At 38.9% G+C, this 17,281-nt stretch overlaps 2 protein-coding genes across 6 annotated transcripts in view; one reads left to right on the top strand and one right to left on the bottom strand.

The window, feature by feature from the left end:
* STAB2 (stabilin 2) overlaps nucleotides 1–3,073 on the top strand; it is an 82,708-nt gene extending 79,635 nt beyond the window's left edge. The window contains 2 exon segments of the mRNA XM_050324963.1: nucleotides 933–1,052; nucleotides 1,685–3,073. Of these exon segments, the coding sequence (XP_050180920.1) occupies nucleotides 933–1,052; nucleotides 1,685–1,735 (171 nt within the window). The 3' untranslated portion in view covers nucleotides 1,736–3,073.
* Nucleotides 3,063–17,281, bottom strand: part of NT5DC3 (5'-nucleotidase domain containing 3) — a 52,598-nt gene continuing 38,379 nt past the window's right edge. For all 5 annotated transcript variants that reach the window (XM_050324968.1, XM_050324967.1, XM_050324965.1 and 2 more), the window contains 10 exons: nucleotides 14,643–14,733; nucleotides 12,768–12,905; nucleotides 11,150–11,210; nucleotides 10,821–10,923; nucleotides 10,548–10,649; nucleotides 9,475–9,556; nucleotides 9,061–9,147; nucleotides 7,735–7,875; nucleotides 7,303–7,367; nucleotides 3,063–6,182 (listed from right to left, as the gene is read on the bottom strand). In XM_050324968.1, coding sequence (XP_050180925.1) covers nucleotides 5,921–6,182; nucleotides 7,303–7,367; nucleotides 7,735–7,875; nucleotides 9,061–9,147; nucleotides 9,475–9,556; nucleotides 10,548–10,649; nucleotides 10,821–10,923; nucleotides 11,150–11,210; nucleotides 12,768–12,905; nucleotides 14,643–14,733 — 1,132 coding nt within the window. In that variant the 3' untranslated portion in view covers nucleotides 3,063–5,920. The remainder of the gene's footprint in view (nucleotides 6,183–7,302; nucleotides 7,368–7,734; nucleotides 7,876–9,060; nucleotides 9,148–9,474; nucleotides 9,557–10,547; nucleotides 10,650–10,820; nucleotides 10,924–11,149; nucleotides 11,211–12,767; nucleotides 12,906–14,642; nucleotides 14,734–17,281) is intronic.

Raw genomic sequence — 17,281 nt, 5'->3', positions numbered from 1 at the left:
CAACTCCCAAATTCACAGCCTCCAGTTTCTCTGTGCATTTTGTTAAGACGGAAACACTCCCTATCACTTCCCCCTTGAACTGTTCAGACTGAGACAGGGAAAGTGGGGAAGGCTCCCACACTTGTCTTGGGCACAAGTTTACATTTGCCCCCAGACACCTCCACCCAGGGTGCCCAATGGGTTCCTGCATGCATGGAAATTCCAGCAGGGAATTACAGCCACTGAAAGTTCTCCTCCCCCTCCTCTGTGGCAGAGCTAATCATTTTGTTGCTCTGGAGGTTGAAATGTTTGATAGGAAAAAGGTCAGATTCACAAGACAAGCAAATTTAAATGACTGCAGGATTGAAGAATGCAGGTTTTTATACTGATGTGCTCTCATGCTTGACTTTTCTTACCTAACTTTGCTATCCTCACGTAGCATGGTGATGATGTGAAACCAACCAGCAACAACCAAGCTACTCAGAGATGAGGGATGACAAAAAAAGTTACAGAATGCACAAAAACCAATCCAAAAGGAAGTCTACCTATAAGTAAACAGAAATTCCTTCCTGTTCTAGCCCCTGCATGTAATACGAATCACCTTCTAGAAACAAAACACAGGACTCAAGAGCCAGGGGAAATGCCTGTGTTTTTATACAGTTGCAATGAGAGCACTCAGGACCAATCAAGTACTTTTTACCCCAGGTACAAGGTCAGGGCCACACCTCCTCTCCCATTCCTTGCTGAGGCTTAAAAATAAGAAGGGAGAGGAAAATCAGTGTTAATAATACTACAATAACCCCAAACATAGTTCATGCTCGGAGATGGTGAGTTAGATGATACGGCCAGTTCAGTCACAACACTTCACCAGCTGGTGTTGAAGCTTAAGTGCCCCACTTAATGCACTGGAAGAAAAAGATGAATTTTAAGCAGGCTTATGTGTTTTTGTGTAGTCAAAAGATGACATTGACACATCATCACCGGACAAGTCACAGTCTTCAAATATCACCAACCCCTCATATGAAAGTTCTTCTGCAGTGACTCCACCAGAACCTACTTATGATCTTTTCTCAGTAAGTGTTCATTTTGGTTTGAGATTGAGAAACTACTAATATAAGGTTGAAAGGGAATGACTTTATGAAAGAAAAATGTCTCGTTGAAAAAAAATTAATTCAAGAAAACAACATATAAGTTCCTGGCTTTCCTGTCTCACCACTGTGTGGAATTGGGTTATCTCATCTAGCAAAACTGAGGCTCTGAGCTCAAGTACCTCAAGTCCATCTTCAAAGAGAGCTGAATTAAACTGGACTTCAAATGCCTCTGGATGACAGTGACATGTCTATACAAACTGTAAAAGCCTTTGAATTTTGTCTTCATGTCTCCTTGCTGCAAACACAGCTGAGTGCCATGCTAGCACTCCAAAGAATCTGAAACACAAAAGGGGGGGCTCGGGATCAAGAGAAGACAGGATTGAGTAAAGCCAGAGTATCTGAATAGCTTCAGTGGTCCAAGTTAGCAATACTCTCACGTATATGCAGAGTCTAAAATCAAAATACACCTTTTTGCATCCAGTAAAAAGTCTTATTTGGTGCAAAAATGTTGGGTGCCAACTCTGCCATCTGTATGGACAAATGTGCCAAAAAGTTACTTTTGTTTCTTAACGTAATGTGCAAGTCTGATTTTCTTTTTTTTTTCTATTTTATAGGATTCAGATGACCAACAGCTTGTGATGAGTGGTCCTCATGATCAGAATTGAAGACTGAATTTGGCATTAGTCAGTTATTAAACACATTTCTATTTACACTTGCTGTGAAGAAAACCAGCACCTACACATTACAGGGAATAAAATCTTGTTACAAATTAAAAACCAAAAGAGCACAGCTTTATTTAAGATGCAGTCTATATAACTCACAGAATTACCAACCTCAGAAGTGCTGGCTGTATCTGAGCAGTACCAACTACAAATGCTAAATGCAAGATTGAGTCTCAACAAACCTAACCAGAAGCAAACAGACTCCTCACTGGGAAAAGTAGATAACTTTCACTAGCCTGCTTTTTAACTGCTTTTATTCTTCTTCACAGACTTTAAAATGGTCACAAACACACAGGGTTGCTAACTTGGCAAATATCCTAAATTTCTTAGTACTCTAGAGCTGTGCTTTCATTTAACTCAGTTACAAGCGTGAAACAGGACATGTGTCAAATGTCTATTTTTAAATTGAGCAGATTTTTTTGCTAGTATACTTTCAAGTAAGATATTCAGCAGCAGGAAACACAACCACCCTGTCTGCCCCACTTGCCTCCGCGAGCTTTTCTGTCTTTCCCTGAACTTGGCTGTTTTGTTTACATCTCATCTCACTGTACAAAGGCAAGCAGTCATTGAGGCAGCTTTAGCAAGACATGCAGGTGATATGAGAGCATTTAAATGCCAATCAGTCTCTACCTGACCCATTTTTGTGACAGACAACGAATATGAACATCTCCTTACCATGCAATGCCTACATTCAGTTTTTCAGGTCTGAGAGGAGCAGAAGCTGCTTCTTCACGTACTGCATTTTTAGGAAGCACAGCAGTAACAGCTGTGACTGGCACCACAGCACACTTATTAGAAGTCAATCACACGAGTTCCCTTCTACCAAAATATTAACAGCATAGCAATACAGTGAGAACACCGAAGAAACCATGAAACAGCAAGCAAAGGAAGATTTTCCTCCCTGGCAGCAGTAACATCCCCCTAATGCCCGGGGGGGGGGCATTAGATGGTGTCACCCCAGGATGCCTACTATCCAAACGAGAAAAGCAGGCAAACCCAGGGTTGTTGACGCAGCTTTCGAGCACAATGAAGGGAATCTAATGTGTAAATACACCTGGATAAAACAGACAGACCGAAGCAGCTTCCCAAACTTCTTCCCCTGCCCCCCTACACACACCTGCTTTTTTTTAAACTTCTGTCAGAAAGTTTAGAACACAAACACAGTTAAAACACGCACACTCATACATCTAAAATTTTGCAATTAATACAGCTCATGTTCTTTCCTTCTCCCCAGTCACCCAACATATTAAGGCTCAGAGAGACCAGAAGATAAAGTCCAAACATTTATTTTTGTAATAATCATTAAATATTTTTATCACAAAAAAAAAAAAGCCCCACAGTTCATAAAACTCTTTCTTTTACTGACAGACTATTCACCTCTGTGTTTTTGATAGAACAGAACAAAAATTTCTTTTTGCTTTGGTGTTCAAATGAACTATACTCCCAAAATTAATATAAAGAAACACTGCCTTTTAAACATGCTCAAAAATCTCTTTGAAGTCAGTGGCACAACAAGGTTAAAATGAGTAACACAGAGACTGCCAAGGTGAAATCATTAAAAAAATGCAAGATATTTTTAAAAGTTAAAAGAGCTGCATTCTAGCACTGAAAAATAAATAATACACTTCAATATTCTCAAATTCATATTATATATAGTTGGATTGTTTTAAAGAAACACAACCCTCCCATATTTAATTCTTTTCATGCAACGTTGTTTATTTCAAGAACTCATGCAATATAAACAATATTTTACTTGAGTTGGCTGTTGTAACATAGCTTGGTACAGAAGTCTGATTTTCTAAGGCAGGGTAAAAGAAGAAAATCTTGAAACAAAATGCGCATTATGTGGATAGCAACATCCAAGCCAATTAAACTGTTCCTGCTTAACACAGGAAAATTAAGCAAACAAACTGGCTCCTAGCCAGCTTTAAAAGAATAAACATCATAGAGCTATAATCAACAAAACATGATCAAGTTCAATAATGCAGAACTGAATAATACAATCTTATGATTTGCTGGTAGTAAGATAGAGAATGTAGAACAGTTTTGGTGGGTTTTCTCTTTTCTTCAAGAGTGAACTGAAAGCTCTGCAGCACGAGCGGTGCTGCACACGAGTAACACTGAGTTCGGTTGTAGCTGAGCATCAGAATAAAGAACTGAAGGCAAATCAGGATATTTCCATCCCCACATTTCATTAACAAGTTATGCTATATATTTCTTGCACAGCCACACCAAGAAGTCTCCTGATAAATTCAAACTAACTTCCTGCAGAACTTTATCTTTCTATCCAGCAAAACAGCAGGACGGTCAGATGAACTTCCTCTTCTGTTTAAATACACACACACACTTCAGGCGTGCTGCACAAAAAGTTTGAAATAGGAGCACAAGCAAACAATAAAATCTACAACCACCTCTGAGGACTTCATACTGATTTCAAGCATACAGGAAAACTACTTACAAAATTGTGCAGGCTAGATTAAAATACATTCTTGACTTTACAAACATGCTTTTAAAAACATGAAAGATACCGTATATGAAATTCAATCTAGCAACTTGCACATAATACAGACAGCTTAAAAAAGAAAAAAACAAAATGAGAAAACTTTTGGTCACCAAAAGTTTGTTTACCTGACAATCATGAGAGAAAGCAAGTGATATCCCAAAACGAAATTAAGAACACCCTATGCTATATATTTTGTTAATTGTACACTTTTAAAAATGCTTTTAAAAGCCTTTAATAACTAAAATTTGAAAGTTATTAATCATATTATACCTGCTAAAATGGCTGGGGTGGGAAGCACCAGTTAAAAACAATAAACAACCCATTTCCTTTGGATCCAGAGAAATAAAATAATTCTTACTTAAAAACAATTATATAGCAGTTCTATAAAGTGCCTGTTTGAGGAAACACATCAACAGATGTTTTCCTTGTGCAAAGTAGACATTTTTTAGCTCAAATCTTTGGAACATATGCTACCCAGAGTTTGTGTTTATGCATTACCTTCAATTTCAGTAATTCAATAAAACCTTTAATCTGCACCACCAAAACTACTTTTTTCTTTATGCAAATTCTGCACCACCCCTAATTCAGCTCTCAGGGTTTGAGCTAAAAACATGTCAACAGAAAACTCTGGGTTTCATTTTCTCATTTCTTACTTTTTCTTTTAGCTCCTTTGCCCGTTGTGCGTATTTACTCTTGACTGTAAAAGGCTATATGAAATACATTCTTTCCTAGCAAAACCACATTGCATACCACTGTAATAAGACACTGTTAAAAATTTTAAAAGCAGCATTTAGGACCAAACTAAAGCCTAATGGAAAGATCTGTATCCACTTTGAAATGCCAGATGCAAGACCTCTTGAAATTACATTATTACTAGAGAGTGGGTATTTGAAGTGTTTTGAAACTTAAAAAGAAAGGTGCCTAAAAGTTAACAAGAGGAAGCTGAAGCAGCCCAAGCTACTGGCAGTTTCAGGTTTAGGCTCAGGTCCACCTGCAGCCAAGCACAAACATTACAAGAACAGAAACTGCACAGACAGGAGAAAGAGCCCATCAGCCTGAGCCTGTCAGTGCAGCACAGCCATGCTGACACCACAGCCCTCAGCTCAGTTAGGTCAGCTTGCAGCCACGGCGACAAGGAAAGGTACAATACGTACACTATCCCTCTGAGTCTCACCCTGACCTGGTTATTAGCTGTTTATCACTGAGTTACTAATACTGGATTTAAGCTTTTCAAGTGCCAAGATCCATTAGAGGCTCCAGCTGGAGTGCTGAAAAGGGCCAGAAGTGAGAGTACAGGTATTTCTTTGTAAACCACAAGGCTGCAGATCCAAGTTTCCAATAAAGAAACAAAAAGAACCACCCCAGAACACTACCAGTCCTTCCCCTCAGATGTACTCTCCCCTCCTGGCCTACTACTGTTTTGGCAGTCCATCATCTCTTCTGTGTCTAAGAGGAGTTTTCACGTGTCTGAGCAGAAGAGGAGAAAACAGTTACAATGCTTATGAGAATAAGTATGAGATACATCTAAACCAAGGTAACAGATTTAAGTGACTTTAAATAAAACACACATACATTCAAAAAAACCAAGATATATTTGTCCATTTTAGAGAGAAGTCACCAAGTTTTTATTTGATCTGAACTGTCTCTTGTAGGAAAGGTATTCTGAATGTACCAGTGCACAGCTGGTCTGACCAGCCAGGAAGTTCATGCTGCAAAGGAGTCCTTCTTGGATAAAACGTGTAATCAGGCTCATAGTTCAAGAGACAACTCAGTGATGCCATGTAGATATCCGCAAATCTAGAGAGACGTCTTAAGAAGTAAGTTGGATTCTCATCAGTTCTGAATATGCTTCCAAACTGCGCATTGAAGAAATTCCTGTTCATCTCCCTGTCCCCCAAAGAAAGAAAACAAAGACAATGAAGTGAACACACCTGCACATACCTCTTCACTAGCCAGCATCCAGAACCTGAAGCAAGCCATTCCTATAAGCTGGTCTATGCATCATTCTCTTGCCATTGTACCTCTGAACACTTAAATGTGCCACGTAAGAAATTTTTTCACCTCTTGCACACATGTAGCCCAGAGCTAGAAATCGCAGTTGTGAACAGAAGAGCTTCACATTTCTCCCACTAAACCAGAGATAAGTTGCTTCTGACATCAGAAACATGACATCTCATGCCTTCTTTTCTAGAGACGGGGAAAGAAGACTTCTACCTTTATCTAAATCCTAATGACATTCACTTGTTCCAAAGATAAAAGACTTGTTTAAAAAAGTCACATATCTGGCTTAATGCACATAAAAAGCTTAAACACTTCTTGGAATTAACTTCTGTCATTAGTTGCTGCCAAGTATCACTCCCATTTCATTTACTTCCATGTTTCTAGGGAAGGCTGCTGCTGGTGCAGCTGCTGGCCTTGCCAATTGTGCACTTCACACCCCCCACATTTAGGGATTACTCCTCTCCTTCAAGATAATAGATTATTAGAGTTCTAGTCTCATTACCTATCTTTTGTGATGAAACCACTGCTAAATCCAGTCTAGTGCAGAGCCCAATTTCTACATGTAATACATTTTAGAATACATAATCTGAAGAAATCATCTAAAAAACTGAAAAAGTAACCTGAGTCTTGAGGAAGAAATACATTTTTTAATTGTCCAGAAGCTGTGTAATCAACAATGACAGCTGAACACAGAGCGAGAGGAAAACCAAAATGAGAAGGTAACATATTTGATCTGATATTACCCTTTCTTGCAGAAAATGAACATCTGCTCTAAAGAAGGGAAACAGAGAAAAGGGGTTCCTATGCACAAAGTGTCAGAGGAGAGAAGAGCTACACAAGAGACAGGTAGACTACTGCTACAGAAAAACATTTTATAAGGCCTGTAACTACAAAGGAATATAAATCAGGGAGGAAGAGAAATTCTGAAGAAACCTGTGGAAGACATTACATAGAACCCTTGGCTATCACAAAGCATATTGCAAATTCTTCATCTCCTGTGTCTTACCTCATTTCCTTCCTTTCCTTCTTCCATTCTTCTAAAATAATCTGAGAATCAGGATCACGGTGAACCTGGAATGCAAAGTATGGATAACCTGTAACTAAGGATACCCCCATAGATAAGCCTTTCCATTAATAAACCCTTATCAGCCAACAGGACATGAGCAATACTTCAGAGATCAGTATACAGAAGTTATCCACACGCATTTTAAACAACCAAAAGCAGGCACTGATGCAGGCTAACCACTGGAGGAAGGGGATGAGATTTTGAGAAAAAAAAACCACATTAATTAGCCACATAAATAACTGCATTTATTTATCTACAGTCAAACACTTCAATGAGACTCAAAGCACTTGCAACATCAACATCCAGCATTTAGAAACTTGGCTGGATCCCTTCTGCTACACAGAGCCGATTACACACAGACACAGAACAGACCTGCATGTGTTCCAATAATCCTGTCAAGGTTTGCAGCCAGGTCATGGTTTGAATGTACTTCTCTGTGTTCATGATTTTAATCTCTGATCGTAACTCTGGAATAATTGCACCAGTGCGCCAGCCATGTTTCAGGGTCAAGTCCTATTCACCAAGAATTACAAAATAGAGGTATTAGTCTTAAGAAGGACTGCTTAAAAAGAAGAGAAGAATTTGACCATTGTGTATCCCAAAGGGGCACTAATTGCTTCTTATGTATAAGGAGGAATATGAAACTGTGGGACTTAATTGTGCCAATAAACGATAAAATTTAATTTCAAATTAAGCTTCAAATCCTGCATTTTTGAAGAGAGACAAAGAACACACAAGCACTTTCAAATAAACACTAATTCATTAGATTTAAAACAAACAGCAGGACATTTCTCTTGTAGATGAGACCACTGCTGCTGTCAGAAGTATCTGAAGGAATCATGTGTTGGGTTTGTGATATTTACCCACACATTCAGCTAACAGAAGGCTCCTATCAGGAGCCCCAGCTATCCAAACTCCTCCTGACAGGTACAACACAAGGCAGATGCCACCTGTGCTTTCTTCTCCACTGTGCCAGACTAGAACACAGCTGCATTCTCCTTTTTTCAATCCTCAGCCTTCTGAAGCACCCAAACTTACTCTTCTTTTCAAAAGTAGACTGGTGAAAAAAACGTTAACATCTTCTGCTGCTGAAACATGTTATCATAGCTTGGCAGTGGAAAAGCCCTATCCAGGCATTCATATGAAATCAATTACAAAAGACTTAAGTGGTGGTCACTTACCCTAAATTAACAGCTAAAATATATTCTCTCGTAAGGTGGTAAGAAAATGCTCAGAGAGTTGGGATACAAAGCAGAGCAAAATCTTAAGAAGGAAGTTTACCATTAGTGACAGGAAGACTTCCTCTTGCATTCAAAACAGAAGTTCATTCATCTCATATTACACTTGGCAGTAAATGTCATCCAAATCATGCATATCCTGTATATTTGGATATCTGTGTTTACTCTGCTACATCTGACACAATCAGTATCTGGATCAGGTATACAAACTCACACATTCCTGACCACAGTCAGTAAACAAGTTAAATGCTACAAGTCAGGTGCAAAACTTGGTTGGCCTTTTAAGGCACTAACGTTCTCCACTACAGAAAAAAGCCGTATGGCTTAACCACCAACCTAGTTTTGCTGTATTTCAAAATCTCAAATGAAAGCGTGTAATGTTAAATAACTGGAGAGGAAGAGAGGAAAACTAACAAAACCCCTCTTCTTTTATCTTATTTTGTGAAAGCAAACTACTTACTGCCAAGTCACTGTATATGTGGTCACCAAAGTAGAGCACCTTAGAGCCCCTCCAGCCAGTAAGCTTCAGAAATTCATACAAGTTACCCTGCAGAAACAATGACATGTACATTGCAGCAGCACAAAACTTGCATGAAAAAGGAATTTAGTACACCCCTAAAAACATTTTCACATCATTTATCTTGTTCTCAGTTTACATATTACGAAGCCCAAATCTTACAAGTGGTTTCAGTAATACTATCAACTCCAAGGGGCAAGGACGTACAATACCGACCATGAATTTCTACACCTTCAGACATTAAAATAACTGTCTTGAAGAACATATTACATTTTAGAAGCCCTTATTTCTAAAGAAGGTTGGGATTCTAGGAAATAGGTGTTAAATTTGAACGGAAAGAGTCTCTTGAAAGCATACCTGTTTGTAAATCTGACCTTTCTGCAGCTTGTGAATCTTGTCCCAGAGCAACACCCCCCTTTCATTCACCTTCCGGAACGGTCTAGAACAGATATACAATTGTTGTGTTTCTGTAGAAACTCTGTCACTTCTTAGGAGATTAAAGTCTGAACATTAACAATACTCCTCTCTCAAAAGGAAAACATGCTCTCTAACACCTGAACACTGTGTAACAGAAAAAGCAAGATTCCAAAACTTCCATTTTAACCAGTGAAAAGCAATGGATCTCTCCAGTATACCAATGACATTTGTTAGAGTTTGACAACAGTTGTTGAGAAGTAAGGCAGGGACGCCAGGCAGAGGGGAAGACACAGCATGAATTGTCTGCCAAGAAGGAGAGAACACAAAAAAACCTGAAGATGTGCAAAAATCTTGCCCAGTACCTCATTTTGTACACATGAACAACTGAAGAAAAGGGTAAAGGACTGGGGGCAAGATGTACAGTGAAGTTCTTTTTAAAATAAAATGAAGAAGAGGGGGAAAAAAAAAATCCCACCTCCCTCTCTCTTTCAAATCATAATTACACATAAAGGAACAAGTCTTTCTCAAATATAAGAATAGTGTATGTATATTACAAATGTGTTTACTTAACCGAACAACTAGTCCAAGTATTCCAGTCTGTCAGCCAGAGAGACACCCTTTAAATATAATTTGTGACTAAAAAAAAAACCTGAAGCAATGAAAGACATTTCCAGATAAGGGGATGATTCTAAAAGGCATCAAAATTTCTCAGGTTTCTTAGGAAAGAAGCACACTTCACCAACTTACAAGAACAATATTAGAAATAGCTTCTGTGACCCTAACTCGCTCCAGCAGACCTGTGATAGCTCCTGAAACCTTCTTAGGTAAGAAACGGTAAATATTTAGACTTCAGAATTGCCTATTGCTGCATTTTGTGGTGACCTGATACAGGATTTCACCAAGTATGATTTCATTTTACATTGCAGCCAACTTAAAATATTTCGAAATAACACTCTCTACAGCCTTATATGGAATAGGCTGCTTGAATCATTCTTTGCTGACTGAACACCCACCTTCGCTTATCATTGAAGAAGTTTGGTTTATCAGCCTGTACAATGACCACATCAAAGAGATCCCTCCAGTCCTTGCCAACTATGAACTTCATGCCTTTGTCCCTAGAAAGGACAGAGGGATATTAACAGTGAAGCATAACAGATGTGCAGTTATCTGAGCAACATAATTAATTACATATTACATTAATTATATATGATTAATTAGACTGGAGAACCTCACTCTCCCCATCCTTTAAAAATGTACAACTAAACGGAAAACAACTGTTCACTTACACAAAGCTGCTGGGACTGTTTGTGATGAGAAACATCTTCTTGCCATGATCAGCCAGCTTAGCTAACACTGCACGAGTTTGCTCAGCATAGCAGATGTATTTCTCTGTCAGGATTGGGGAAAACACAGTATTAATTGAGAAAGTTTTTCACAAAAATTTTCTCTGCATTCAACCAAGGGGTTCAGAACTCAAGGTTATACTTAAAAAGGCACCTCTGGCAAGCTCTCAAGCTTTAAAAATTTAGAATTTGAAATCTTAAATACGGAAGCCAGAAAGATCAGTATGCTATCACTGAAAAAAGCTCTGATAGATTATATCATTAGTACTTACCAATATCTGCTTCAATTGCTCTGTACATTATTCCTTTGATATGGACGTCCCTGATTGCATCCTGTGAGGAAAGGAACAGAGCACTAAAGAACTTTAAAATCTTTTCAAGCATAAAATTCCTGCTCACTGCAATAGCAGTAGTAATTTGTTTTAAAAACAATTCTTTTCTCAGAATTGCACTTTACCGAAATGCCATGTAATGTTCATTGAATATACATGCCACCACTAAAAGAGTAAGCCTGTCCTCCAAGACACGAACTTCTTAATTTTGAGAAGTACAAAACTGTATTAGCAGAGGGGTTGTTTTACATAACTACTGTGAAAGGTTGCTGAGAAAGGTGAAGTGGGGTGAAAGCCCTCTGCAGCAGCAGAGATTTCTCTGTGGTGACTCTCCAAGTGGCCACTCTCCACTGCTCTGTGGTCACTCTCCAAGTGACCTTTGGAGCAGAACACATTCCTCTCCTCTTGCAGATGAAAAAAAAAAAAAACAACCAGCAAACAAACCAAAAGTTTTACGTCTGACAGATTTCAGATTACAATCACTTACAAATACCCTAGTTATTTAAATAAGGAATTTATGGACGGATGAAAGAAGCTAAATGCTTGAGCAAAGCACTCATAAGGCGCTCTGGAGGCATTTAGCAGGTCTCGTGAGCCAGCTCTGCACCAGACAACTTTGTTTAAGATCAGTGGTACTGCCATTTTGGTACTCACATGGGCTACGTCCTCAAAACCTTCAGAAAATACCAGTACAGGGCTTCCAAAATGCTGGTAATGCTGAAGAGTACAGAAGTTTCTACACATACTTCAGCAGGAATTACATGAACTAGCCTTCTGACTCCATGTAACCACAGGCAGAAGGGAAAATTACTCTGGAGGTAGAAAATTTCTTAAAATCCATCTGATCTACTTGGGAAAGTGAGAAATTCAGCATTTGAGTGCATCACATGTCTTGAACAACTGCAGAAGTTTAATACATGTCAACAAGGAGCCAGGAAAAGGTTTTGGATGGAATGCCTGTGCAGACATATACTATCACCTTGAGCGTTATCTCATGTGTTCTTACACAACCGTGACATAAAATGATCTCCTCTGCAGGATACATCCTGAGGAATCAAGAGGGTCAAATTACTCTAGATTAGTACTAGAGCTTTTCTGGAGGAGGAGGAGAGGTAAACAGGCAAAACAAACAGTCCAAAAGCATGAGGTAGCAAATGATTGTATACCAGCCAAGATGTACAGGGATTACAGCTGAAAGCTCCGAACTGGAATACCCTACAGCTTCTTACATTCTTGATAGTGAGAAAAAGGTTTTGTTTAATAACAATTCAAAGAAGTCTTACCAACTTACAAGAGCTTCTTCATTTTCCCCCTATCCACCCCTCAAAACTACAAAAAGAGCTACAGCCCTAGAGAATGTCAGATGAGTCTGTGGTTTTTTTCCAAGCTCTACCTTAATTTTACTTATGTTTTTAAGGTTATATAGCAATAATTACTCCATAAAAAACCTAAGGTGAGGTATTTCACTGAGGCTGACACAATAGGTGAAAGCTTCCTGAAGTGCTCACAGAGCAGATGCACAAATATAGAGGTTTACCCAAATCTTCAAAGCTACTACCTTGACATCTTTGTACAGATGAACAGGTTCGTAGTCTATGTTGTTTTTCAGAAAATATTCGTTCACACAAGAAAGAAGTGTCATTTCTGGCAAGGAAAATATATCCATGAATTGCTTCATTGTATTTCCTTGTGAGCTCTACAGTGGTGGGAAGAAAAGGGAAGAAAAAAAAAAAAGGTCAGGCATTTGTGAGATTAAAACACTTTTATTCATTCAGTATAAACATTTCAGCTCAGTTGCAGATATTCAGGTTTTGCCATCCCTGTTCACATTGCGTCAGATACTTATATTGAAGGTCTTGGTTCAAGAAGGATCTCCAACAAAAGTGTTGTGATTAATTCTTCAAATAAATCCAACTCAATTCTACAAATAAATCCAATTCTTTACTCTTAAAAGCAATATTTTAATTCATAAAAGCAAGACAGCACTCAGCTTAAAGTCAAGAAAAGGCCTTAGAGGCCTTGACTACAAATCTGCACTTCTGCAAATAAGAGGCACTGGGTACTGTGATGGTAGATGGAGGTTTTCTTATTTGTTTGGGGTTTTTTTAGTAAGTAGAATACTGATTAGGATTGCAAAACAATTTATCTCCTTGAAAGAAGATAATAAAAAGCTTTAAGAATCTACAATAGCTAATGCAGTAACAAAGGAAGAGATTTCTAGTCTGCAAAACCTATAACGATAGTTAAGACTCACAAAAGTAGAGAATCTCATTATACAACAGCAAATACAACCCAAATACTTCTCAATAAGGAGACAAGTAAAGCAACCAGCTCAAGATCACTGAAATACAGAATAGTTGAGGTTTCAAGGGACCTCTGGAGGTAATCTTGTCCAAGCCCCCTGCTCAAGCACGGCAACCTGGAGTCCGCTGCCCAGGACCTTGTCCAGATGGCTTCTGAATTTCCCATGCTGGAGATTCCACAACCTGCCTGGACAACCAGCCCATGCCAGTGCTAGGTCACCCTCACAGTAAAGGAAGGTCATCTGCCTGATGAGGAAGCCCTCTGTGTTTCAGTTTGTGTCTCTCGTCTCTTGTCCTGTCACTCTCCTTTCCAAGATCTAAGAAAGTATAGGCCTAAAGAGACCAAGGCATCCCACAGGGAATGCCAGGATGATATTCACAACTGCTGCAGAGAACAGACTCAGGAATTCTAAATTCAGCTCCTTAAAATAAGAACAAGTGCAAGAACAATAAACTGCTCCACAGCCCTAAGAAGCTCCTTTCATGTCAACATGGAATTAACACCCCTAAGTAAAAGGTGTAAAATAAACTTGGCTTCTCAGTAAAAAGACAGCACCATTCTTCATTTGGGAAAGAGGAAGGAACCTACTAGCAAAAGATCAACCTTCCTGAGAAAGTCAGATCTTAAATCTAAATGTTTCACCTCTTCATTCATCTTTTGTCAGATCCTCTGTCACTCTGCCAGTCTGCAAACAGGAGATGCCTCCACACATTTACTTGCTGCTACATCAGCTCAGCCATCAGACCACCAGGAAGAAGTACACAGCCTGGGTAAAGCACCAGATACGCTTCATTTCCCAGCCTTTATCAGATTTGCTGTGCAACACTAAGCAAGTCACTTGATTTTCTATGTTCCACTACTCTGTCTGTATGATTGGGTAAAGGAGAAGTCAAAGAAGAAACTACAGCAAGCAGAAGAAAGGAAACTTTAGAGGGTAAACTTCACATCTAGCACTATAAGTCAATCATATATTGAGAAAATATAACTGCTAGTTATAATAAGAACAAAATTTAAACACCATTACCCTCACACCAAAATAACCCCCCCAAAAAACAAAAAAAAACAAACAACAGCCACCAAACAAACAAACAACCCCCAACCATTTATAAAGATCAATTTGTGGTTTTACCTTTCCATAAAAGTCACTCATTTGTTCTAAAGGGACATGGGAACCATCATACATTGCAATAACTTCTTCATCTGGGACAACACTGAGGCCTCTGGAAAACAACATTAGCTTTAGTTCAAAAGTCAGATTAAAATTTTCAGGTAATCACCAAAGTCCAACAGATTAACATGTAGCTCTGGACTTTATTAAAATACAAATAATGGTTATATATTTTGTCTATAAGCTAAAACAGTATCTTTCCTTATCAAACAAGTAACATTTTAACAGACTGATACACACAGAACATATTCAAATTTTAACTTTAAAATTTAACTTTACTTTCTTACAGGAAAAGAGCTAATTAGTCTCCACTGAAATTATGCCTCAAGGGTTTGTAAGCAGTTAGAGCTTACAGTTTCTTAACACAAATTCCTCACTGCCTTCCCTTCATAGAGTATTGATGATGTGATAAGCGTTTAAACCAGATTATTCTGCATTATGACCTTGAAGATTCAAGGGAAAGAAAAACATACACAACCTTTACCTAAATAAGAATTTGTTTTAAACTGTACCAACAGTTCAGTTTCACAAAATTTAAGATTACTTGAAGGATGGTTGACAAGTAATTAAAACATAAAAAATACAACAACAAATGGGGAAGGAGGAGATATGGTCTCTCCCCAGAGTTTCTTTATGAATATTAAGAGCGTAAAGGCTTTGGTTTGGTTTTAGATGTTTGCAACATCTTTTACTAAAGCATCTGAAAGACTGCAGGCATCCAAATGCTCACCAAAGGACACAGAAGTGTTGAGGTTTTGCTTAGGAATAAAAAACACAAATGAAAACCAGATCAGCCAGTCCTTTTTTCTATGCCTACTTCATGGTGGTTTGCAGCTTTTTAAAACAGGCTCTTATTTCAGTGCCTCCCCTTCCTGGTCTCACCAAGAAGTGTTTTCAGGCATTAATAAATAAATAAATAAATAAATACATTGATTAGCCTAGTACTTTCAATGCTTATCACCCACACCAGCTTTGCAGTGAAAAGGTATGAATACATCAACTTCCTCAGGGCTTCCATGGTAGCAGAGTCCCACATTAACCAGCTCCTTTACTGCTCTTGTCAATGCTACACCAACTGGTACATAACTCTGAGCTATCCCTGGCAGGGCTCCATCATCCGAGTCAGTACTGTGCACAAACAGGGCAGATAATACTTCTGTTTTGTAACATAAAGAGTTCAACATCACCCATTCCACAGCAGCAAACACAAACGTTAAACGCAACCAAATGTTAAAAGAACAGCAAGTAATACCATCAGAATTGAGAAGGTACCTTCTGGTCTGCAGACAGCTATGCCAAGTGGTATTTGAATACTGCTGAAGAAAACACTTGTGGATCTGTAACTACTCAAGCACAAATCAAGAGAGGACAACAGACATATGTGAAAGCCACAGTGAAGAGATGACTGTCTAGGCAAAGCTGCAGATGAGTTTTACCAGAAGACTCACAGTCTTGACACAGTTCACAGCCCAGCTGTAAAACTACAAAGTTTGTTTTATTTCACCGGCAGCATGGACAGACAGTCTCTAAAAGCATCACTCTTCACCTTAAGCAACACTCCCACTGCTGCTGTTGGAGATGTGCATTTTTAGAGGGACACCAGAATTGCTTACATCTCTCAGTGCAAATGGGGCTGTACACTTGGACTAGTCTTTTAGCTGTGTAACTGATCTACACACGTACAGAACATATGGAACAATAAAACTAGCAACTACAGGTATGCAGCAACTGACAACAAAGCTCACTGTTGGTACAGAAGAGAAAAGGTAATCTCATTTTAAACAAAATTGAAAGTACTAAGTGAAATGGTAGCTTTAACTCTCATGCTCACGCAGACCATAAATAACAAAATGTGTGGCCTAGCAATCCACCCAGAATCACTCTGGGGGACAAGGAGAACAAGGGTCACTAGCACTTCATAAATCTTAACACCTTCCTAGAGTTTTCATGACTGGTCAGCATGTTTTGGCTTTGGATGTGCCTTTTGTATTAGGAGCTGACAGCAACTGATTTTCTGCCTCTTCATTTGTCTCACTCTGAGCCATAACACAAGACTGCTGATGGACTCACTACCCATTCATCTCCTCATCTAGGACACCTATACAGTTCCAGTCCTACCATCACTCTTCTTGACATAATTTCTCACATCCTTCACCCTCTTTTTATCTCCCCTCATGCCTGTACAGGTCTTTGGGGAAACAGCATGCAGATACGATGAAATCCTGATGACCAGCTGATCCAGGCACCACCAACACATGCCATCATTTTGTTCCCTCTATCAACATTTCTTCTGGTGCTCTCATACATACATGTTTCCATCCACACCAATCGTTACATTTTTACTACACACTGCCACAGATTACCTCATAACTGCTTTGGTTACCTCACCTGGCCTTTAATCTAACAAACTAGCATTTTTCACAGTGAATCCTGCCATCAGTAACCTTTACACCGAGTTCTCTGATTCCATCCGAGCCCTGCATAAATGATTTCTTTGAAAACCACAACAGGCTTTGTCAGTTGAAACATACAGTAATTATTCTACATCAGCACACACAAATAAGTGATATAAAGTTCACCTCAGACTCTGATGATACCTA

This window comes from Myiozetetes cayanensis, unplaced genomic scaffold (genome assembly GCF_022539395.1).
Source record: "Myiozetetes cayanensis isolate MyiCay16 unplaced genomic scaffold, myiCay2020 scf3, whole genome shotgun sequence".
NCBI classification, from domain to species: Eukaryota; Metazoa; Chordata; class Aves; order Passeriformes; family Tyrannidae; genus Myiozetetes; species Myiozetetes cayanensis.
Note: the sequence above shows the minus strand (reverse complement) of the source record. Positions and strands in the feature narration are given on the sequence as shown.